The 24,668-nt window shown below is 49.8% G+C and overlaps 3 protein-coding genes across 6 annotated transcripts in view; all 3 read left to right on the plus strand.

Moving 5' to 3' along the window:
* Positions 1 to 24,668, plus strand: part of LOC119390650 (gastrula zinc finger protein XlCGF57.1-like) — a 504,324-nt gene that overhangs the window by 378,666 nt on the left and 100,990 nt on the right. The gene's annotated exons all lie outside the window — the stretch shown is intronic.
* Positions 1 to 24,668, plus strand: part of LOC119390659 (gastrula zinc finger protein XlCGF57.1-like) — a 447,432-nt gene that overhangs the window by 49,862 nt on the left and 372,902 nt on the right. The gene's annotated exons all lie outside the window — the stretch shown is intronic.
* Positions 21,532 to 24,668, plus strand: part of LOC125756203 (oocyte zinc finger protein XlCOF6.1-like) — a 28,075-nt gene continuing 24,938 nt past the window's right edge. The window contains exon 1 of the mRNA XM_049415142.1: positions 21,532 to 21,794. Within this exon, the coding sequence (XP_049271099.1) occupies positions 21,741 to 21,794 (54 nt within the window). The 5' untranslated portion in view covers positions 21,532 to 21,740. The remainder of the gene's footprint in view (positions 21,795 to 24,668) is intronic.

The following is a 24,668-nucleotide window of genomic DNA, read 5'->3' on the forward strand; positions in this document are numbered from 1 at the left end:
GCCAGCAGTGCACCTATGTGACACGAAATAAGGCACAGTTGACGAGACCCCTTGGGAAACACATGGGCGCGCCCCCCTTCCAGTGCCGCATGTTCCCGCTACATACACTCAGGAATCCAAGCTGGTGGCTCACATGCGCACTCACACAGGAGAGCGTCCCTTTTCTTTTCCTGTGTCTCTGCAACGCATCCTTTTCGCGGAAAGATTCTCTCAATATCCACATGCGCACGCACACAGCATTGCGTCCCTTTTCCTGTACCCACTGCAGCCTCGTTTTTGCAGAAATACACCTCGTGAGGCACATACGCACGCACACAGGAGAGCGTCCCTTTTCCTGTGTCCACTGCAATGCATCCTATTTGCATCAATACCACCTCGTGAGACAACATTCGCACGCACACAGGAGAGCGTCCCTTTCCTGTGTCCACTGCAATGCAGCCTTTGCGCGGAAAGACTATTTAAATTTACACATGCGCTCTCACACAGCAGAGCGTCCCTTTTCCTGTACACACTGCAGTGCCTCCTTTGTGCAGAAATACTACCTCGTGAGACACATGCGCACGCACACAGGAGAGCGTCCCCTTTTCCTGTGTCCAGTGCAATGCATCCTACTTGCAGAAATGGCACCTCGTGGCGCACATGCGCATTCACACAGGAGAACGTCCCTTCTGCTGTGTACACTGCAACGCAACTTTTGTGCAGAAAAAGAACCTCGTGAGACACATGCGCACGCACTCTGGAGAGCGTCCCTTTTCCTGTGTCCATTGAAATGCCTCGTTTGTGATGAAAGGCTAGCCTTTCAGCACATGAGCACTCACACACGGGAGCGTTGCTTCAACTGTGTCCACTGCAATGCGTCCTGTTCTCGAAAAACCGGCCTCGTGGTGCACATCCGCAGTCTCATACCCTTGTCACACGGGTAAGCTTCACCGCTGTTATCCCCAACTGCAGTCAAAGGAGTACTGACACGATTTTGAAGTGCAGCAAAACGGACGTTTTTGTTTTCCTTGGCATGTAGTGTTAACGCTCTCCCCACACCGCATCCGGGAAACACGTATAAATATTTAAGGTTGATTTTAAAGTTTTCATCTCCCAGCATCTGCAAGGTAGCTTCACCGCATGGAGAGCCCTATGACGTTCGAGTCAGCTCACTTGGTTTGCGAAATCTGGGTTCTGCATGCAGCCAAAATCACAGAAATTGCTTTTGGAGGCACTGGACGACAGTTCACTCATCATGAATCACGTTCGACTGACAGCAAAGGACAGCAGGTGCATTATTCGTGTGTTGCAGTCTGCCCGTGACTTCACGGGCAGACTTGACACGTCACTATGAAGCCGCCCTCTCGAAACCAAAACCGAACTGCTGGTTGAAAGAAGCGGTATTAAAAATATATGCAATGCATCCCCAGGCACCACGACACTCTTTATAGGGTTCTCGACACCCGTGCTTTCATTCAGAGCAACAACCCGAAAAATTTTAAAATTCATGTCAGTACTCCTTTAACGGACGTAACCACAGTTACCGTAAACCAGACAGAGGCGCTGTCACACGTTTGCTGCGCTTCCAAGCGTTCTTTAGTTCATACATGGCTGCGTTCGTGCAACACCGCCATTACATCGCCTTCTACAGGGCTTCACGCTCGATTATGGACGCGTCAGCAGCGTGTCTTGATGCGCGTCTATCAAATGGCGTGAAGCCCTGTTCAATGAACGAACGTTGCTGTGTATCAATCTCGTGAAATGCACACTGTATTTTTGCAGCACGGACAAACTGGTACCTCAAAGCCGGTAATTTACCTTGCCAAATGCGTATCAACACCTCCATCGTCGCAACGGTCCAGTTGACACGCTTTTGGCTTGATATTTCGCTGGGAGCCGAGCTGCTCGCGTCCGACATGGAGGCAGCCATGTTGTCAGTTTACGGCGCTAACCCGGGTTGTCTTCCTCCGTTTACGAAAACGGTCGTTAGCGGATTAACTGCGGTTAGGGTTGCTGTGTGACAAGGTACAACAGCCGTTAGACTTAACGGCCGTCGTACTTAACTGTGGTTAGACTACCCGTGTGACAAGGGTATCACAGGAGAGCGTCCCTTCAACTGTGCCCACTGCAGTGCATCATTTTCGCGAAAACCAGCCTCGTGATGCACATCCGCACTCATACAGGAGAACGTCCCTACTCATGCGTCCTCTGCAATATATCTTTTTCACAAAAATACCAGCTGACGAACCACATGTCCCGTCGTCATGAAAGCAAGAAGCCATAAAGGTGTTGGGCCTCTCGGCTAACCTCAAAGAGGAGGAGGACAGTTTGTTCTTTAGAATTGACCGTGAAAATTTTGTTTAAAGGCGCACTAAAGCCAACTAACATTTTATCTCAGAGTGAAAGGTCATTTATTGGTTAAGTCTGAAACGTCAGTTTTATCAACAGCAATGCTCTACTAGTAGAGAAATTAAGTAAGTGTAGCTAGGGGGCCCCGATGGCAGCGTTCCTTGGTTCCTTCGTGGCAACGATGGCATTAAAGGGACCGACAACTGATTTTTCTCGACCCAGCCTTTTACGGCGCGACAGGAAGCTTACCCTTCGTAGCGTTTGTAGCTGCAGTGGTTTATCCTAAACGCACGTAGTTATTTTATAGGCAGTATTTTTCGATCTGAAAGGCTCCAAACACGCATGAAGGCTTGCTCCAGCAACGCTGAGAATTGATAGCAATGCCGCTAGCCCTTGTGAAAGCTGTCGTCGTTCTGCTTTCGCAGGAGTTACTGTAGCTATGCTTAACCACCTTTATTTTGAGCTTTCCAGCCATTTTTGAAAATAGCAAGCTGTTACAATGAGATGATGTGGCTTTATACAACTTCTCGGTATTTGTACAGCGTTGTGCGCGCCTGCGACCAAGGTTGCCTGCGCCTGTGTCATGGATGGCTTTTCGCGGCATGGCATCATTACGCCAAGCGAAGGCAGCGCCACTTTGTTGCACACAACTAACGCAGGCCTATATGTACATTTTTATGGAGTAATATCTTTTAATATAAAGAAATGAACAATATTTCAGTACTAACAGAAAAGTAATCGAACGCATACACCAATCAAGGTCACGTGACCGCCTTCATCGGACCGTGTATGATTTTGCCGCCAGAGGCGCCAAAGGTCATTTTTCGCGACTTTCAATGAAGAAATAAAAATATCAATCCGCCTCTCACGAGATAAACTGGGTTGGTTTGAGTCAATGCGACGGACAATCTTTCCATCAGTGCAGTCATCTCATTTCATGTTCTGGGCAGTTGTCGGTCCCTTTAAGGCGCCTAAGTGTAGCACACAATACGCGCCACCAGTGGGACATCTTGGAATGAGCCCGATGACGCCAAGAGTCCTGAGTACAAGTAATCGCTATTAATCAAAATAGCTATCAAAATAAAACACGTAATAAAATACTGCTTGTGCGTTACTGTTTGATTCGCGAAAAAAACTTCTTGGCGTTACCATGGAGAACGGCGACGCTGGTCCAGAAGTTCCGTTATCAGGGCTGCGCTGCACTGACACATGTCGCGTGTCGGTGATAGTTTCAAGCTTGCGTAGTCGCATCTCGAGGGTAATTTCATTATCGCACATCGCTATGCGGGCTTTGCTGGCTCTCGAGACTCGATCTAACTGCAGTTTATAGAAAATGCCACGTCCATGTAATGTCTTCGGATGCCCGCACAGTGTATGCCACTTGACCCATAGCAGCTGCAGCAACGAAATCGACGATTTTCCAATGGGCGCCACGCAGGGAACTCCTACGATCCAAATGTCTTACTGCCGCACTTCTGCGACAGTGGGATGAACAACAAAAAATTACTTGCGTGCTAGCTGTATTTTCGTGCAGAGGATTACTAAAGCGACTGTAACGCAAGCAAGTGTTTTACCCGCCCTTAAAGTACTGTTTTCCCGCAGCACTGCTCCGTCGGTCATGTCAGGATACTCCGCGCCCATGTAAGAGAAATGAAAGAATAAAATCCTTTCAAGGTTTCAAAAAAGTAAAACTGTTAATAGCAAGGGCATTTATCAATCTCGTGGATGTTTTCGTGAACGGGAACGACTGATTTGGCCTGAAAGCCAAGTCAGTCGTCAGGCGCCTTCTGGACGACTCCTCAGAGAGAATGAACATTGGTCCTACATGGATCACTTAAGTAAGGCTGCGCGCACAGATGGAATGATCGTGTCGCATTTCACCGCACCAGCGGCTTAAACAGAGACTCACCGAACGGCGCCAGCACATATATCCGCACGCAGATGCCGTACTCCAGAACTCCGGATCGCATACAGTTTCGCGACACTGCACAGCACTATCCAAATATCGTGCGCTTTGTTTTAATTATTCCATCCTGGGGCTCGCACTAGAGACAGGGGGCTCGCACTAGTGACAAGCTGAGCCGTTTCTTTGACTACGCTTCCAGGTGCAGGGTATCGGGCATCATGCGTCTGGGATGGCGATGTCTCATTGTCGCCGCCACTACCGAGAAGATAACCATCGCCTCCATCGAGTCATCCGCCCGGGTGCTTGTGGCAGTACCGCGCCTTAGCTTCAGTCAAAGGAACTTTTGGTGCAGTGAAATGGTGGTTGTTTTTCTCAGGAAAGGAACGCAGGTGGTCCGATACGTTCTCTCTCCTTGAGGCGCCATGTTGAGAGTTACCTCATGGAACGAATGTGGTGGACAATATTTGCCCTAGCAAGCGAGCGCCTCCAGACCGGCTATCCCTATAGGGACACCGAAATACCTTTAACCTGGTGTCGGCCCGCTGGAAGAAGAATCCCCTACCAACATGTAGTGAAGTGAACCATTTTTTACTTTTTATCTACAAACCTCGCCGTTCGTCTTCCTCAATGCTTTCTTGAGTGCTCCTGCCCCGAAGGCGAATCCTGACAGTCCTTAATGAGTCCTGACAGTCCTTAATTCAGCAGAGCTTGGCATTCGTGCTACTCGGTACGTCCAACGGTGCAGCGAGAGTAAAATGACCTTGGAAGTACGTTCTTCCAAGTTAGCGTGGATTTGTTGAGTGTGACGACAAAAGCGCGGTGTCGCGCATTTTATGTTACCAATGTTTGAGTCCATGCTGACTTTCAACCAGTTTGGGTTTCTCGTGGGTATGTCACAGAGCGCCAAGCACCGGTCATTACCTGTACACCCTTGTTACACGCCATGGCTTCCGAGGTTGCGCGCCGGCAGGTTTCTTTCCGGCCGTCCCAATCGCACGGAGAGAGCATAATTTCAGAGCTGGGCGTGGCCGCGGCGCCTCCTCCGCACCACGGTACAGGCCACCGAGGCATCGGGCGAGCCGCCGGCCTTTTGGTGCGCCTCGGATGAGGCGAGGAAAAAAAAGGTTTTTGCTCTACTGTATAATCTTCCACTGATTTGGATATGACAGTTTAATGTGTACAGCCGTAGTGATCGTGTTAGAGCAGCACAAACATATAGGTGCGCATGTAACACCGTGTACGCCCACCGGTGACGTGGAAATGTCCTCTCAATTGTGCAGAACGCCAGCGCCGGATCTATGAAAGGTAACCACGCGATCGTTCACTTAAAGCAGCATGATTGTGTTACAAGGACATAAGGCGAGCACACCCTGAAGAAGATCGCTAACTAAACCGACCCAACTCGATACTTGGCATCAGTCACAACCTTTTCTCGCGATGTCGCTGACGCCGCCAGGCATGGCATGGCCAGACAGACCTTGCGGCGAAGGCGAAAGCCGTGCTCGCATAGCTTCCCATCCTCTCTAGCATAATGCCTCGCGCTCGCCTGGCGGCTTCCTACATTTCCCTTCCAAAGCAGCAGAAGCGGGGGGCAGTGTCAACTGCGCGACGCTTTGGATACAAAAATGATAATATATGGGGTTTACGTGCCAAAAGCACGGTATGATTATGAGGCACGCCGGTAGTAGAGCGCTACGAAAATTTCGACCACCTCATGTTCTTTAACCTGCACTTAAGTCGCACAGTACAAGGGCCTCTATAGGACTTCGCTTCCATCGAAATGTGACCGTCGCGACTAGGATCGAACCCACGATCTTCGGGTCCGCAGCCGACCACCTTAACCGCTACACCACCGCGGCGGACAAGCTTTAGATGAAGTTGAGACTGCAGGAAACTTGGAAGGTGACGTCGATATTGCCGTTCTTCCACCAAAACATGAGGAAAACACGGACGATGAAAAAGGCGGTGATGACAATTCTGACACTTTCACCACGAATGACGCGCGGGTAAATGTAGGCCAGGTAACCAAAGCCTGCAGCAGTATTCCGGGCAAATTACGCACAGTTTTAGTTCGATGGCTTGAACACGACGCTCTAGGTTCTTCCTTGGGCGCTTTTTTTATGCTGCGCGTTGCTGAGCTTTTCTGCTGGGGCGTAACTAAGTGCAGACGAACAGATAACGCATGTCTTCAGAACGGTGGACTCGTGAGACGTAGTACGACCAAGGTCGCGCTATAAAGTTTCCTATGTGTATACGCGCGTTTCCGCGGGTATTTCGATCACTCCCTCTCCATATAAACTTACGAAGCGGTCAGCGCTGGGAAGTGTTACGCAAGGCGCTCTAATATATATATATATATATATATATATATATATATATATATATATATATATATATATATATCAGTGTTGGGCAGTATCGAAGATACATGTATCTTAGATACTACCTTAGATACTCTTTGGGTATGTTGTATCTGTATCGCGATACGTCTCGCAAGACGCGTATCTGTATCTGCATTTCCGATACATTCAATATGTAGTGAAGAAGATGAGTGCTACTCGGAAAGGCAGAGGGTACCACTCAGGTGGAAAAGAAGAAGACGTTTGGTTGTCTCGGCGCTTAGGCTGGTTCCGCCATTAGCACGTAACTTGTCGTAACTGTTTCTCTGTTTTATAAACCAGTGCTACTCCTAAACGCCTTATTTTAACTGGTGGAAGTGCTGGGTACTCATAATCCTGGAACTTCGAAACCGTACGTTGCCTCCGGTTTCTACCATGTCCACGGACGAAGATCAGCAGGTAGCCGCCTCGGCTTCAACTACTCCGCCTGTTGTCTGTTCCGGCCCCATCCGGCAACGTGACCCACCTTCCTTCAGCGGTACCGATGACAAGGACGTGGAAGATTGGCTTCACGAGTACGACCGGGTGAGCAAGCACAACAAATGGGACGATGCGCACAAGCTTACCGTCGTCCAGTTTTATTTAACCGACGTCGCCAGTCTGTGGTACCGTAATCACGAGCGGGACCTTCCCACCTGGTCGGCCTTCAGAACGGCGTTCGCGGATCTGCTCGGCCGTCCAGCGCTTCGCAAGCTACGCGCCGAACAGCGCTTGCGCGCTCGAGCTCAGCAAAATGGTGAAAATTACACCAGCTACATCGAAGATGTGGTCGACCTTTGCCGGCGTGTCAACTCGGCCATGACGGAAGCCGAGAAGATCAAACACATTTTGAAAGGTGTGAGTGACGACGCATTTCAGATGCTCGTCGCCAAGAACCCGCAAACGGTCTCTGACGTAATCCAATTCTGTCAGAGCTATGACGAACTCTGGAAACAGCGTGAATCCACTCGTCGCGCCAGTGCGTCATGTGCAACGATCTCCGCTTTAACGTCGGCTGGCATTGCGGAAGATCATTCTGCCTTGCTCCTTGAGATCAAGCAGTTTGTACGCGAGGAGGTCGCGCGCCAGCTGTCTCTTGTACCTTACACCTTTGAAGCTGCCCCATCTACTTTGCCGCCATCGATACAGCGTGTCGTTCAGGAGCAAGTATCCGAGGTGCTGCCCGCAGCCCATGCATCCACCAGTGGCTGCTCCGCTGACCTATGCTGAAGCACTGACCACACCCCGACGTTTGCCTGTCGCGAACTCCTACGTTCCCGCGCGCACCTTTGCCGCACCGCCTGAACCTGTGCATCACTCTGTCCGTCCGTTCTCCCGACCAACACCATCACGCCTTCAAAACCCATGGCGCACTCCAGACAACCGCCCCATCTGCTACGCCTGTGGTTTTGCGGGTCACGTAGCACGGTTTTGCCGACGGCGTGAGTTTCTCCTACGTGACGACGTGCGGCCAAACAGTTACGATTTCCCGCCGAGACCTCAGACTGCTCCATCTGCCCCGCCTGCCGCCATGGACACATTTTCGACTCGCCAGAACTTCAACAGACGCCGGTCGCCTTCACCTCGGCGCCGTTCCCTTTCCCCTATGCTACGACGCCCTCCTTCTGTCCCTGAGGAAAACTAGAAGCCGCAGTTCCGGAGGCAAGAACTGCGCAGCTTTCGAACTCTACAAGACCTTGTTTTTCGCCGTCTAATGTCGTTGCTGTCTCCGTTGAAGGTGTCCCTGTTTTGGCACTGGTTGACACTGGCGCCGCAGTGTCTGTAATGAATGAGAAACTTTGCTGCAGACTCAAGAAAGTAACGACTCCTCTTCACGACTTCGTTTTGAGCACTGCAAGTGAGCAACAAATTCGCCCTCTCGCTGCGTGCACGGCACGCGTTGCGATTGCAGACGTTATTTATGCCGTCGAGTTTGTTGTGTTGCCGACGTGTTCCCACGACATTATACTGGGCTGGGACTTTCTCTGCACTCATCATGCTGTCATCGATTGCGCCCGTGCCGAAGTCGAGTTCTCGCCGTTGTGTGCATCTGCTGCGGTCGACTCGCCACCTTCACCTGCAAAAGTTTTTGTGGCTGCCGACACACCGATACCCCCTTTCTCATCAGCGCTAGTACCGCTTTCCTGCGACATCTCTACTGGCTCACCTGTTCTTTTACGCCTTCTGAAACCGCTGTCCGGCGCAAGTGCTTCCTGATTCCTTTCGCCGTTCTCACTATTCACGATGGATCAAGTGCAATTTATGTCTCTAATCCGTTTCCCTCGCCTTCCAAATTACTGCGCGGAGAGTGGCTAGGCCTTGCAGATGACATTGATTCCTTGTGTGCACATGTCGTTCCTGATCACTCGAATCCGCTTCATATCGACGCCGTTGATTGCTCCATGTTACCCTCTCAGCCATCGTTCACCGAAGCACTTTCTCGATGCATCGACAGCAACCTTACGGCCCAGCAGCGCGCCGAAATCATCGCCCTCCTCGAGCGCTTCCGCACAAGCTTCGACCACCAGCAACCAACTTTGGGCCGTGCTTCCACTGTATGTCATCAAATCGACACTGGCATTCACGCACCTTTACGTCAGCGTCCGTATCGTGTGTCGGCATCTGAACGCCGTGTCATCGCAGAACAAGTTGACGACATGCTGAAGCGCGGCGTTATTGAGCCCTCTAACAGCCCATGGGCCTCGCCGGTTGTTCTAGTAAAGAAAAAAGATGGCTCAATAAGATTTTGCGTCGACTACCGCCGGTTGAACAAGATCACACGCAAAGATGTTTACCCGTTACCTCGCATAGACGATGCGCTCGACTGCTTACAAGGCGCCGAGTTCTTCTCGTCGCTAGACCTGCGCTCCGGTTATTGGCAGGTTCCGATGGCCGAGGCTTATCGCCCAAAAACGGCTTTCGTTACCCCCGATGGTTTATACGAATTTAATGTCATGCCATTCGGGCTATGCGATGCGCCTGCCACCTTCGAGCGCATGATCGACAACATCCTCCGTGGCCTGAAATGGCAAACCTGCCTGTGCTATTTAGACGACATTGTCATATTTTCCCGTGACTTTTCAACACATCTTCAGCGCCTCGAAACAGTGCTCACTTGCCTCAGTTCCGCCGGTCTACAGCTCAATTTAAAGAAGTGCTGCTTTGGCGCCCGACAACTCCTAATTTTGGGCCATGTCGTCTCTAGAGATGGTGTTCGTCCGGATCCGACGAAACTTCGTGCCGTTGCCGAGTTCCCTAAGCCAAAGACGATGAAAGAACTTCGCAGCTTCCTCGGCCTATGTTCCTATTTTCGTCGTTTTATCCGCAACTTTGCCTCCATCATATCGCCCTTGACTGAACTTCTTCGCTGCAACCGCGATCTTTCGGGATGGTCATCGGCGTGTGATGATGCATTTGCCACACTCCGTCGCCTTCTTACATCACCTCCAATATTGCGACATTTTGATCCACTTGCTCCGACGGAAATCCACACGGACGCTAGCGGTATCGGTCTCGGTGCTGTGCTCGCCCAGCGTAAGCCTGGATTTGATGAGTACGTCGTCTCCTACGCCAGCCGTGCGCTCACAAAAGCGGAAGCCAACTATTCCGTTACAGAAAAAGAGTGTCTGGCCATTATATGGGCAATAGGCAAATTCCGACCCTATCTTTACGGGCGCCCATTTAGCGTGGTTACAGACCACCATGCATTATGTTGGCTTTCCTCTTTAAAAGATCCTTCCGGCCGGCTCGCCCGTTGGGCACTCCGGCTCCAGGAGTACGACATTCACGTCATTTACCGATCTGGCCGAAGACATTCCGACGCAGATGCTCTGTCCCGATCACCCCTACCATCTAGTGACGAGTCGCCGCCTCCGCCTACACACGACGTATCTGCACTTGGTGTCAACGACATGTTTCTGGAGCAAAGGAAGGATCCCTGGGTTGCTTCAATTCTTAACTTGTTGCGTCGGCCTCCCTCGCAACCCATCCCTAGAGGTATGCGCCGTCAAATACAGCACTTCGTTATCCGGGATGGTTTGCTGTACCGACGAAATTATCTCCCTGAAGGACGCCGATGGCTCCTGGTTATTCCCACACATCTCCGCTCGGACATATGCGCCTCCTTTCACGCCGACCTACATTGCGCGCATGCGGGAGTGTTAAAAATCACAGCATATCCACGGGGTGAATGATGATGAGTGGGGCGAAGCTACGGAGGGAATCATCTGTAAACCGTGAAACTCTTCCGTGAAATGCGCCCAGTACATAATATAAAGAGTGTGAAACATCGTGTATATATTAAACATCAAACTTTTATTGTACTGTTGGTTTACGTGGTCCCTTCATTATCACTTGTGATCGGTGAAATGCAAGGAAGAAGTCCGCTCCCGAGCGAAAGAGCGCCAAGAGCGACCGCATTCCCCGCTCGCCCTGTGCGAATTAAAGGCAAGGCTAGAGGGAAGACAGGACGCGCGTTCCACGACGCGAGGTCGGTAGCATGCCCAACGAAAGCCAACGGAACGCGATCGTGCAAGTGCTCCGGCTTCGCATCGCCTCATGGTTTCATTTAGCGTCCCAAAACCAAACATATTGCTCAAGGTGTGCCTTGCGTTTTTCGTAGAACTAATTTCTTTATCATGTACATTAAGACGAAAAGTTGAAAGCTCACTAGAGTGTATCGCCCGCAAAGTATGTCTTTTAGTATGATTTAACTCTCGTACGGCAGGGTCCTCGCGCCGTTGCCGGTCCACCTCGCCCGTTGACGATCGGGCGAGGTGGCTACATGCAACTACTACTACTACACTTTAAGAAAAACATCTGGCGTTCTTTCGTTCTGCTTTTACAAAACATCTGGCGTCTTTCGTTGGTTTATTTCATCAATCAACGGCGTTTTGAACAAAATTTTTATTGTTTAATCACGCACAGGAGAAATCTCACCAGGCACTACCTTGGAGGTAAACAATGGCTGCTAATGGCAATGAGAGACAGAAGAAGTCGGCTTTTAGCTAACACTTACACTTCGACTTCTACTAACGTTTCCTACTGGAACATGCCAATGGCTGCTAATGGGGAATGAGAGACAGAAGAATTCGGCTTTTAGTTAACGCGCACGCTGCGAATTTTTTATTGTTCAACAACGCACAGGAGAAATCTCCCACCGGCACCACCTTGGAGGTCAAAGCGTAAGACTTGTTACTCACTACTACGACCACGACGACTACGAGGGACGAACGGGTGCCGCCTTAAGGAGCTTCGCCCCTAAAACTTACACCCGCCTATCCCAACGCTTCTACTGGCGCGGAATGTATCGCTTCGTTCGCCGCTACGTCCGTGCCTGTATTGCTTGCCAGCGCCGGAAGAATCCAGCTTCCCGTTCTCCAGCTCCACTACAGCCCTTGCCTTGTCCTGCCAGACCATTCGACCGTGTTGGTATAGATCTCTACGGACCTCTTCCAATCACACCTGCTGGAAATCGCTGGATAATCGTCGCCATTGACCACCTTACGCGGTATGCAGAAACTTCACCGTTGCCATCTGCATCGGCAAGTGACGTCGGTTCTTTCCTATTGCATCGCATCATTCTACGTCATGGTGCACCGCGTGAGCTGCTCAGCGACCGAGGACGCGTGTTTTTGTCGGACGCAGTCGAATCACTTCTAAAGGAATGCCATGTCATTCATCGGACCACCACCGCGTACCACCCTCAAACAAACGGCATGACAGAACGATTCAACCGAACATTAGGGGATATGCTGTCAATGTACGTCGCTTCCGACCACTCCAACTGGGACCGTGTTCTCACTTTTGTGACGTACGCGCATAATACTGCAGTACAGACAACCACTGGATTCTCCCCATACTTCCTCCTTTACGGACGCGAGCCCTCCTGCACGCTAGACACCATCCTCCCTTACCGCCCTGATGTGGCTGAGTCGACGACGGTGTCACAAACTGCTAAATACGCGGAAGAGTGTCGCCAGCTCGCCCGCTCCCTCACTACTGCTGACCAGCAACGCCAGAAACACCATCGGGATAGCTCGACGCCTCCGGCCTCTTATGCCCCTGATCAACTTGCATGGCTTTGGATCCCATCAACCAGCCCTGGTCTGTCAACGAAACTTCTCTCCAAGTATCACGGCCCTTACCGTGTGGTCAAACAAACATCACCTGTGAATTACGTAGTGGAGCCGCTTGCGCAGTCCTCTGATCAACGACGCCGTGGACGTGAGACTGTTCACATAGACCGCCTGAAACCGTATTACGACCCCTCTGTCGTCTCCTGCCCCTAAGTCGCCAGGATGGCTCTTTTCCGGAGGGGAAGAAAATGTAGTGAAGAAGATGAGTGCTACTCGGAAAGGCAGAGGGTACCACTCAGGTGGAAAAGAAGAAGACGTTTGGTTGTCTCGGCGCTTAGGCTGGTTCCGCCATTAGCACGTAACTTGTCGTAACTGTTTCTCTGTTTTATAAACCAGTGCTACTCCTAAACGCCTTATTTTAAATAATGTATCGTGTATCTTAAGATACAAAATACTGCTATCAATGAAGGAAAGAATATTATTTTTAAGGACTTGTTTTTCTTTGTTAGACCCAATAATAATTAGTGTATGTTAGTTCGCATTAATATTAAAATACTGATATCGCAACAACGCCCTGCGAAACAATTATCGCTGGCTGAACTCCGCTTCTGAATCTGGTACTGGTGCCACTAAGCTACCTGAATAAAACTAAGGGCAGCGACATAAATTTATCTTTCTGCCAGAGCCCTCTAGTGAGGGCAGGTGATGAGGTCTGCGCGTCCCTATTGGTGGAACAGAGTCAAGTGGCAGCGCTCGCGCAGTCTCGACACAAACACGCACGCGAACATCTACACCAAGCCCACGTAGTTCTTGCTTTCTCGAATATTTTTTTTTTCGTTTTATTTGTGTCAGTTCCATGACACTTTCTCTTAGCCACGGTCCTGCGCCGCGCACTCTAATGAGCGCAGCATCTGACACCGAAATTCTTATGCCGCTTTCGTGTCGTTATTGAAGATTCTCTTGCGTGGTGTTTCGTTACGAAATCTGAATGCAAGAACGGAGTAGCTTCGCGTCTCATGGCTTTCACACACCAGCGACTTGAAGGACTTCGTGGATGTACGTTTGCCTTACATACGATGACATTGGCTTATATGCAGATAATGTTCTAAGAACTATAGCTCCACCGATACCCATGCTCGATCTATTACAACAAGCCGCCTAGCAAAAGATATCTCGGTGTACCGTGTCGTTTTCTTCCTGCCATCTTTTTACAAAGAGTTTTTGAAATCATAATTTGATTGTTAGCACAAACGCTTTCTCATCTGCGCTTCTTTTGGATATGATACATTACCTAGGTCTCTATTGTTATTCCCGGTGTTGTCGCTGCAATATCTCTTTTGTAAAGGGCTGCCAAAAGAAGCTCTCTGTTTTGTTGCTACTTTTAAATGTCTGCGTTATATTTGCTACTGCTTACACATTTATACTTCACTTGAATTTACTGTTCTGCCAAGGAGATTTTGAAAACAAATATGTAGTTATATGGGCGTGCCTTGAGTATACAGTAATAATAATATTTGAGGTTTAATGTCCCCAAACCACGTTATGATTATGAGAGACGCCGTGGTGGAGGGCGTCGGGAATTTCGACCACCAGGGGTTTTGCAACGTGCACCTAAACCTAAATACACTGGTCTCAACGATTTTGGTCTCCATCGAAATTCGTCCGTCCCGGCCAGAACTTGTTCCTGTGACCTTCGAGTCAGTAGTCGAGCACCATAACCACTAGGCCACCGCGGCGGACTTTGAGTATACAGTACAAACCATTCTACTTTACCGCTTAATAAAATAGTGAAATTGAGTTTGCATTATAATAATGGGAATTATTAGGAGCCATCTTATACATGTTGTCTTATACATGTTAGCCATCTTATACACGTCTCGGCGTGCTCGGCGACGGCGCTGCGTTCTTTGTTGAGGGGGTTCTTTGTTGAGGACAGGGCTCCCGGCGTCGTTTACAAAATACCGTGCGCCGATTGCCCCTCGTCGTACATCGGCGAGACCAAAAACTTCCCCGAACGAATTAGGCAACACGTCAACGACGTCCGTAAGCTCAACAAAGAACGCAGCGCCGTCGCCGAGCACGCCGAGACGTTTGACCACAAAATAGACTTCGACGGAACGGCCATCCTGGAAAGTGAAACCAAGTGGAGGAGGAGGTTGCTACTGGAGTCGTGGCACATACAGAGGACCACTCAAAATATCAATCGTTCCCTCGGAACTCTCCCCCCAGTGTATGCGCATGGGCTACGCTCCGCGGTAATGCGTGGGGTCGTTAACCGCCGCAAGAGTGCCTTAAAGAGGCCGCTGCCAAGCCGCCGCAGTCCCCCCTGAGGAAGGAACCAAGCTGGTTCCGAAACGTCGGGCTTTTACGTGTTTTCGTAACTTTGGTTGGAGAATAAATATCAGTTATCTCAGTTTACTTACCCAACCAGACAGACTTCTGTCTAATGTTCACCTTCAAATAAAACTGTGTAACGCGTTTAACAGAGAACGTGTATGCCGTTCGCTTCGACTAACTTCCAATGAATATCGTACTCGGCTGTTTCAGGAGGTTGAAACAACTTACACACGTAATTGTGCCCGCGATTGAGAATAATTTCATTCTAATTTTAAGCAGCTTGCACGCGGCGAGTGCGTGAGATCGAAGAGTGGACCATACGCTGGGGATGATAATTTTCGTCCTTATTATTTGCAGGTCAACACATTAGAAGAAAGAAAAAATCACAGCATATCCACGGAGTGAATGATGATGAGTGGGCGAATCTGCGGAGGTTCATCGGTAAACCGTGAATCTTCCGTGAATTCTGCCCAGTACATCATCACCGACGTGAGATCGGGCGCGTTTATACTAAAGGTTCGATGAGAGTTATGACGACTTGCAGCTCACTTTAATTTTACATGTACGCTGTGAATTTTCATTGTTTAGAAAACCATTGCTTTAGAAAACATCTGGCGTCTTTCGTTAAGCAGCTGGCGTCTTTTCGTTTTGCTTCAGAAACATCTGGCGTTCTTTCGTTTTGCTTTTAGAAAACATCTGGCGTCTTTCGTTGGTTTATTTCATCAATCAACGGCGTTTTGAACAAAATTTTTATTGTTTAATCACGCACAGGAGAAATCTCACCAGGCACTACCTTGGAGGTAAACAATGGCTGCTAATGGGAATGAGAGACAGAAGAAGTCGGCTTTTAGCTAACACTTACACTTCTATTTCTATTAACGTTTCCTACTGGAACATGCCAATGGCTGCTAATGGGGAATGAGAGACAGAAGAATTCGGCTTTTAGTTAACGCGCACGCTGCGAATTTTTTATTGTTCAACAACGCACAGGAAAAATCTCCTACCGGCACCACCTTGGAGGTCAAGATCTGGTACTAGCGTTACGACTGGTTACGCACCACTACGAGGGACGAACGGGTGCCGCTTTAAGGAGCTTCGCCCCTAAAAATTAAAGCGCTTTCTTCACTTTTCTTCACTTCACTTCAAGTGAAGTGAAAGCGCTTTCGGGTGAGGACGTACACCTGCGGTGTCTAAGCGGCGTCTGTAGTGAACTGGAATCGTTATAATTTATTATCATACTCTTACGTTTTTTCTTTATATTTCACTACAGCTGCTTCGACTAAGGCGCAGCTACCATATTTCAGACGCCATTGATACACCAGCTCACGGCGTCCCGTCGTTCTTCAACGGCGGCGCCGAGCAGTGCTGTCAGCACTGGACGCTTGTAAAAAAAAATAATAATAACTGCGGGGTGGCAGCAAAAAGAGCAACGCATAGTGAGTCCACTATAGGTGAACGCATCGGAGCGCTAGAAAAAAGTGCAGCCGCGATCCTTGTGGCGAGGAGACGTCTTCGGTTTCAGCCGCTGCATTGCCAGGCTCCTCCGTTCAAAACATTCGCAACCTCAGCGTCTGCCACTTGCGAACCATCGTCGGACTTGTTAGACGATGAGTAGGGCCACGAATCTGCGTCTGACAGCGATGACATCGTCTACCACGTGCTCGACGAGCAGACGAACTTCTCCAAGTGGCAGCTCAACAAGCGCGTGGCTGACGTCACCCAATACTGAGCGTACGTCATCACGCGTGCCCCGAGGCGCGATCGCCGCGGCGATCACAGACAGAAATATGCGCGGTGCATGCACTGTAGTATATTGCGAAGCATGTTTGCTCTCCCACCTTCTCCTTCTTCGGTACGTGTCGGCAGGCAGCGTGAGCTCTCCGTGTGTGTGTTCTCCAACTGGCAGTTCAACAAGCGCGTGGCTGACGTCACCCAATACTGAGCGCACGTCATCACGCGTGCCCCGAGGCGCGACCGCCGCGGCGCGGCGCTCGTTTCTTATCCTCTATCGGCGCGCGTTTTGAACCTACACCAAAAATGACCATAATTAACGCTGTTAGGATTAATTAGACATCACGTAGGAGCATTTGCGGTGTCATTCCGTGATTACAAGAGATAGACCTACTTATTGCAACATAAATGTCACAAACAAAAAATCGGCTGTCAGGGGCCCTTTAAGACAATTGGCAAGTATCGTATCGGATACAATTATTGCGGTAGTATCTTGTATCTGTATCTCAAATACTTTTTGCCTGAGTATCTTGTATCGTATCCCGATACAATTTCAAAGTATCTTTGCCCAGCCCTGACTGTCTGTTTGGTCTTTACGGCGGCAAAGGCTTGATCAGCGACCGTGTCCCAGGGAAGTGCGGCCGACTCGACTTTAGAAGTAGACAGTAGTGCTTGAAGAGGCTGCAGCAGTGTGGAGCATGTAGGGATGAAACGGAGATAAAAATTGACGAGTCCGAGAAAATGTCGTACACTCGTGTGGACATTGGTGGCGCGTAGTCGATGATAGCTTGAACTTTGTCAGGTATAGGAGTGATGCCATCTTTTGTGATCCGATGTACGGGGAATGCCATCTCCGAGACCCTGAAATGACACTTTTCAACATTGATGACCAGATTGCAATCACGAAGTCGTGTGAAAAGTTCACGTATATGCGCCTTCTGTTTCAGCGTCCTTGCTGGCGACGAGAACATCGTCTATATAGGCGAAACAGAACGGTGAGCCTCTGGTGACTTCGGCTGTAAAACGCTGAAACCGAAAGACATTCTTAAATACTCAAAAAGGCCAAACGGGGTACTTATAGCCGTTTTGGGGGTGTCAGAAGGCTCAACGGGGATCTGGTGATAAGCTTTCACGGCATGAATCTTCGAATACTCTGTTTTGCCGGTTAAAAAGGGAGTGCAGTCCTGAATATTTCGTAACGAGTATCCGTCTGGAGCGGTAACCGCGTTGAGTACACGATAATCACCACGGGGCCGCCAGTCATCGTTCTCCTTGGGAACCATGTTCAGCGCCGACAACCACGAGCTTGATGACGGACGAATGATCTTCAGTTGAAACATACGCTGGAAGTCATTGCGACCTACTGGAAGTTTATCACGACCGAGTCGGTGAGGAATGCAGTGAACAGGTGGGCCTGTGGTAACGATGCGATGGGTCACAGAGTACGTGGGGGTCTTATCCATCCGAGACTGTGTAGTAATCTCCGGAAACTCATTGGATAGAGCTGTATACGGTGAAGAAGGTAGTTTCACGAAAGTGGGGTTGAGGGCCTTAGCGTGTGACAGAAACCGTTGACCGACAAGCCGGTAATGTTATCCACCAGGCGACAGCGGCTCAAATCCACGAGCAGATGAAATGCCTTAAGAAATGGGCTCCTAAGATGGCATAGCGCACGTCTGCTATACAAAGTAGCCATTGTAACCTTCTATTAAGGCCAAAATCGAGGGCCAGGGACTTCTGTTCGTAAGTTGCGATGACAGAAGAGTTCATCGCTTGTAGAGGAGTTGACTTCGCACGGAGACGCCGGTCAGCTTTGGAAGCAGGAATTATGCTGGCTTCTGCCCCTGTGTCTACCCGCAAACGCAGTCTTGTGGTTCGGTTGGTGATATAGAACAGGCGGCATGACGATTGGCCGTGATCGCCCGCCGCTGTTATTGACGATCGGCCTAAGTACCATGCGCTACGAACAGGGTGACACGCATCTACGAGCCGCGGCACGAAAATGTCGGTGATACTAGCGTCGGTTCTGCGATAAAAAAGCGCGCTCAGGTTGGTGGAACGGTCGTTGCACCGAAGGTGACGTGAAAGGTTGCCGATGTGGACAGGGTCGGTCACTGAAGTTGCGAGTGGAGCAGGTACAATCAAAGTCGGGATTTAAGAGCAGTAGGATGGGTTAAGAGCGCTTTCTCATTTGGTCAATGCGCATAGTCGCGTCGCGCGCTGAAGTCTCTTCCCAGCCACCCTACTACACGCAGGATATTCAGATAGCTAACAACGCTTTATTCGCTACACTGAAAACAGAGAAACAAAATTTATAAACTAGTGCTCAGATTATTTCTCAACGTCGGCAGGCCTACATCTGACTAGGGGACAAACTCGTACTTTCGTTCTCGGCACTTACTAGTGCCGATACAGCACGATTGGACGACGACGCAGTTAAAGCATGGCCTCGGGGATTGCGCGCAGTCTCGAAGGCCATGGTTCATTCGTTTCGACAGCAGCGAAAAACACTGGCCGCGCTAGTATCGGGGAGTCGCCCTAGACGCAGTTACGTTCTTTGCCTTTCGCTTCGTGTTAGCGTGTGACTGCTCGTTGTCAGAGTAGTGCAGCTTCCGCATGCACCGACGATGTTTCGCCGCCGACTGCTTCGAGTGCGATAGCACCGAATAATAAAACTGCTGCAGTAAGCGCAGCAGAAAGGCAGCGATGTCGACGGACGAATGTCTTGCCTCGGTGGAGTGACACAGAGGCCAGCGGGACGTGGAACGCCAGCGCGCGTTCGTGGCTTGGGCTACTAAGTACGAACCTCTGCCTCCCGCGGTGCTGAAGCGCGGTGTGGTAGTGTATGCATAACAGAGGCGTTGATAACCCTAACTCGGGAGCGCACACCGTGCCGTTACTCTCCTTAGTTGACGACGCTTTCAAGCGCATATCGAGTAGCAGTGTTTATTATGTGCTGGTTGATGTCATCTTTGCGCGGGCCCACGATGCGCTGTGTCCAGTTATACGCATATGTTATCAACTTCAACTACCGCAGCGCTTAAATCGTGATCATGGGCGTTAGTCGTCGCGATGGAGATGCGCCACTAGACGTCAACGTGAGTGCATCCACGTCAAACGTTGCTGCCAAACACCATAGACACTGTACAAGCTCTCATATATCGCTACACAATAAGCACTACGTCTTTGAAGACACGTTTCACATTCGTGTCATAACCAGTTCCTATTACGGAGGAATCCCGATCCGAAACAACAGTCCTCTGCCGCCTGTGGCTTCGAGTGTCTTTCACGAACAGCTTTGCTTACCGAATCGCAATGGCAGACAGTGCTGCGTGTGCTCACTGTGGCAGCGAGGAAACCATTGCGCTCGTCCTGTGTCATTGTCCTGACTATAGCTCCCAAAGACAACAGCTCTCAGGAACGCTAGCACGTCTCGATGACCAGCCGCTTTCTGAACAATCAATTTTGGAGTGCCGGAACGTTCTAGCTTCCAACCAGAAAGCGACGAAGGCGCTGCTGAAATTTCTCCGCTCAACCGACCTCGCTAAACGACTATGATGCTCCCGTGCTTGACTGTGTGCGTTTTTTTTTTCCGCTTTTTTGTTCTTTTTTCCTTCCTTACCTTTCTATCCCACCTTACCCCTTCCCCCGAGCAGGGTAGCAAACCGAAAAACTTCTGGTTAACCTCCCTGCCTTACACTTAACCTTTCTCTCTCTCTCTCTCTCTCTCTCTCTCCCTATGCGGTGAGAGATACCATGAATATACAGAATCACCGCTATCCTCTTACCGTTTCTTATTTGCGGGAGTTCTGCCGCTGGACCACCGTTTTCGGGCACAATGATTCTCGCTTAAGGGATATAGCTGAAACATTCGCTATCTGCCAAAATGGCGACGCGTGTGTTAGCACACCGTCCATTGCGTTGCTGGAATGCGAGTTGACTTACTTGGATAATACCTAATGATGCTGCAAGCCTGTAGCCTTTTTGTCATGTGCATAGGTTACGCGCGCATCTTCTGTTCTTTTCCTTCACTTTCTTTTCTGTTTTCTTTGAATAAAACACTCAGTCAGCGCTCGTGTTGTTCAGTCTTCTTCTGTGTCTTTCGTCTTTTGCGCTGTTTCAAAGTGTACCAAACCAACTAGCCCAACTGTCCCTTTTGCTGCATATTCCTCACTTAAATAAGCACCTGATATTAACCTGTGCCATTGTTCTTTTGTGCAATGTTTGAAGACAGGTTTCCAAACTGCCACTATTTATAAGTTTGTTCTTGGAAACTCATACCTATATTTTGCTTCATTACTCAGTTCTGAGATAGCGTTCAATCAAATTGGAAAGTATCATGGGACCACCGTTTGTGGTGACACCGCTATCGTTGGGCGATGTTTAGGTGGCTTTTTTTCTCGTGGTGGAAGTAGGGAATGCCCAATTTCTGTGGCACATACGGAGTACGAGTTTTCGTGTACGTAGGACCGACAAATTTTAGTTTCAGCCTAACTGTAAAAATAACGCGCCACAAGCGTACTTCAAATAAGTTTAGGCGCTGCAGGGAAGCGCGCAAGAGCTCGAGTTGAGCGCTCACCAGCCAGCGGCAGCGCCGCCTGCCAGTCGGATCAGAAAGTATTACACTCCCTTTCAGCCGCTGCGGGCGAATCCAGACTATATGTTTGACAGGACAGACGCTGCGGCCGCTATTGGTCGCTGACCATCACGTGACCTTATTCGCGCAACCAGACTGGTAACTTTTGCTTTTGTTTGTTCGTTCTGTGAGCCAACATGGCAGCGCCCACGAGACGCGAATGGGGGTCGTTTGTTTACGCTGTGGCACCGTAGAAGAGACGCGTCCCGGCCCCTCGCACCGTCACCGTGTGCATGTCTTCCACGTCAGTCACCCTCCTTATCCTAAATAACTAACGTACCCACTCTGCGTTTATGGTTTACGCTTAAAAGAAAAGCTTACGGAGAACTTCGTCTCACAGTGTCACCATGCCTGCCTTTTGCTCTGCTTACGGCTGTCCGAGAACCAACGGCAGAGATGATGTAAGTAGCGTTTCACAACTTCCCATGTGAGCAAAAACGAGCTGCTCGGTGGATCGCTGCTGTGGAAGGAATTAATTTCAATCCTTCGTGAACCACTGTTCTCATCTCGAAACATTTTCGTGACAGTGACTACCTCAGAGTTTACCGCTAATGCGTGCAATGGCAATTCCGGTTAAATGTGCTCGACTAAGGCCAGGCGTGGTGGTGTTTATCTTCGTTTACGAACGGAACGAATCGCAGGCACCGGCAGCAGCATTCTCGAAGAGACGGAAACAGGAGGTAAGATGTATAATGTCGAGCACGGCCTCCGAATGAAACTGTAATGTGGTTCTTGTGCAGCGATCGGTGTAATTCTAAATCTTTCTGAAACCGTCGATGGTGTCAATTTCGAGATCAGTACGTAGGGTTTTCCCGGCACGAGCAGAATCTTGTCAGGGAGATTCGCAAACTCGGTGTGCGACGTGCGCGCTACTTTTTTCTGCGCTTTATCGAGTTCCTGCTTGTTACGGCAGTTGAGATACGAGTTGGCTCGTAATGTTTAGCTAGTGTCGTGACTCGTGAACGCGCGGCTTTCCCAGCGGCGGTGGAGAAAACCGGCGTGTATGCACCGCGTGGCGGCGCTGTATGTTGCTGGCGAGCTGAGGTTGACGAGCGGGTGCGGCTTGCGTCAGCGCAACAATGTCACTGTTGCAGAAAAACTGCCTGAAACAATTATTTTAGCAGGAGATTTTAATGCTCGTTTTATCTTCGGGGCACTGATAGAACTGGCCAAGAGGGCAACTTATGAAAAAAAAAATTTTTTTTTTTTCGAACCATGTGCAGTCCGACATGCTTTTCGCCGTGTGCACATAAATTTAGCTCCCTCACATGGCGTTTTCGTCACCATATGTTTTTATCCACTTTGAATGGGAAATCCTCACTAATGCGCACGGGAGCGATCATTTGCCCGCACTCAATGTTGCTATCACTGGATGCGTGTACGTGTCATTCGAAAGCTTGGCGACTGGCCTCTGTTCGTCGGAAAGGTAAAACTGGGCGGAATTCTGAATAGAGAATTAAATGTCGGTGAAATTAATGAGATGTTTGCTGAGCATATAATTTCATCCGTGGAACTAAATTAAATTATTGTGGCAATAAATGAGTGCACGACCGCGCTCTCTGCACTAGACCTCGGGCACCTTTTGTAAATACCTAACTCTTGATAATTTCACTATCGTCAAACATAAAAAACCGCTATTGGGCGTGAGGCCCACCTCTGGAAAACTGGCGCGGCAGTCGCTGTGACGTGCTTGGCAGGATCATCGGCTGCAGCTTCGTCTGCTTTGGGAGCATCGACGCGCGCTAAAAACGATATTTTAGAATGCCACCTGCGCTGTAATTCCGATTAAATTCCCGCTTTCCCGCTTCGGCGGTGCTCTCTACAAAATGTTCCTCATCAAAACCTTACCACGGCCGCTACATAAAAGAACAGGTGCGGCCTGCTGCGTCGCGTCGCCGTCAACGGGCGAGCGCGGGTCGGCTGAGCGGCAGCTGTTTTGGGTGAGAGCGCCACTAGTACGGTCCGCAAGGCAGACGCCGGTTCGTGTTACTATGTGGTGGCCTCGGGATTTATGCGTGTCCGTGTGCTTTTCTTGTGCTTTATCGTGTATTTCTTGTGTGTGACCGCGCATGTGAGCCGCTTGCCTCATGTTTCCTGCACCTCAGTACGGTTTTTTGGTGGCGCGCGTGTGTGGCAGACGTTTTTTTCTAGCGGTGTGATGACGCGAAGCTGTTGTGTGCCGCTGTGCAACTCGAACGTGTGAAAAGACGCTACTGTGATGTACCACGTGTTCCCATGCGATCTACAGTGCCGGAAAACGTAATTTCGTAACAGAGCACTTCTTTCTGTTCGCGAACGAGCGCTAAAACAGGCGCGCGCCTCCGCATCCTGACTGCAGCATCAAGCCACTAGCGCCGACTGCTACCACTGCTACCCCCCAACGGATGCGCGCAACGAAAAAAAAAAAAAAAAGACCATCGTCAAAAGCGCCCAGGGCGAGACCCTACCCTCTCCACCGAAGACGCCGTCGCAGTCGCGACACCCGAACACCCGCGCACATCGGTAGAATTCAAGAAATCAAAGTGGAACCGACCGATTCCGCAGACGAACCGGCTAGACGAATCGCTTTCCCCTAGCTGTCGCGGCGCTACGTGCTAAGAGGCGAACAATCAGTTGGAATGTTCGCGAAACAGGAAGGATTCAAACGAGAGACGACGGAGGGTATATGGTGAAGTCGGCGAAGAAGTTACGTTGTTCGTGCGAGTCGTGTAGTGCGGTTAGCCGATCTTGGATGATCTAATGATGACACCGTGGGAGCACCCTTTAAAAGAGTGTCGCCGAATGACGGTGACCAGAGCTGGAGTTCGTTTGAGTGTTTCTTGGAAGAGAAATATTCGAGAAACGTTCGAAGAATTGTGGGCTGCGCACGTTTGGTGAATATTCAAGGTGAATAGCACGGTAAGTTTGTTGCCGTTGTTTTAAACACCATCTAAGTGACGTTGTGTGTTGTAATTGATACCTGCCGAGTGTAAATGTTTGCGTGATGCTTGTACTGCCTTAACTGAGAATATATTTTGTTTGTGTTGTCCACTATTGGCTCTAACGCTTGCTTTGGACCACAACCGACATTTGTTGGCGCACTAAAAGGACCAACATTTAAATTGTGTGTGCTTTCGTGGTGCGTTTCGGTGGGCCGATAAGTCAGCCCTTGGAACCTGCCCGGCGACTGCCTGTCCATTAACGGGATCAGTGATTGAGTGACACTTTCATTTCAGTGGAGTCAAACGGGCAGCATTCGTGGAGAGTATTGAGGACCACTCTACAAAACATTGGTA

This window comes from Rhipicephalus sanguineus, chromosome 4 (assembly GCF_013339695.2).
Source record: "Rhipicephalus sanguineus isolate Rsan-2018 chromosome 4, BIME_Rsan_1.4, whole genome shotgun sequence".
Classification (NCBI taxonomy): domain Eukaryota; kingdom Metazoa; phylum Arthropoda; class Arachnida; order Ixodida; family Ixodidae; genus Rhipicephalus; species Rhipicephalus sanguineus.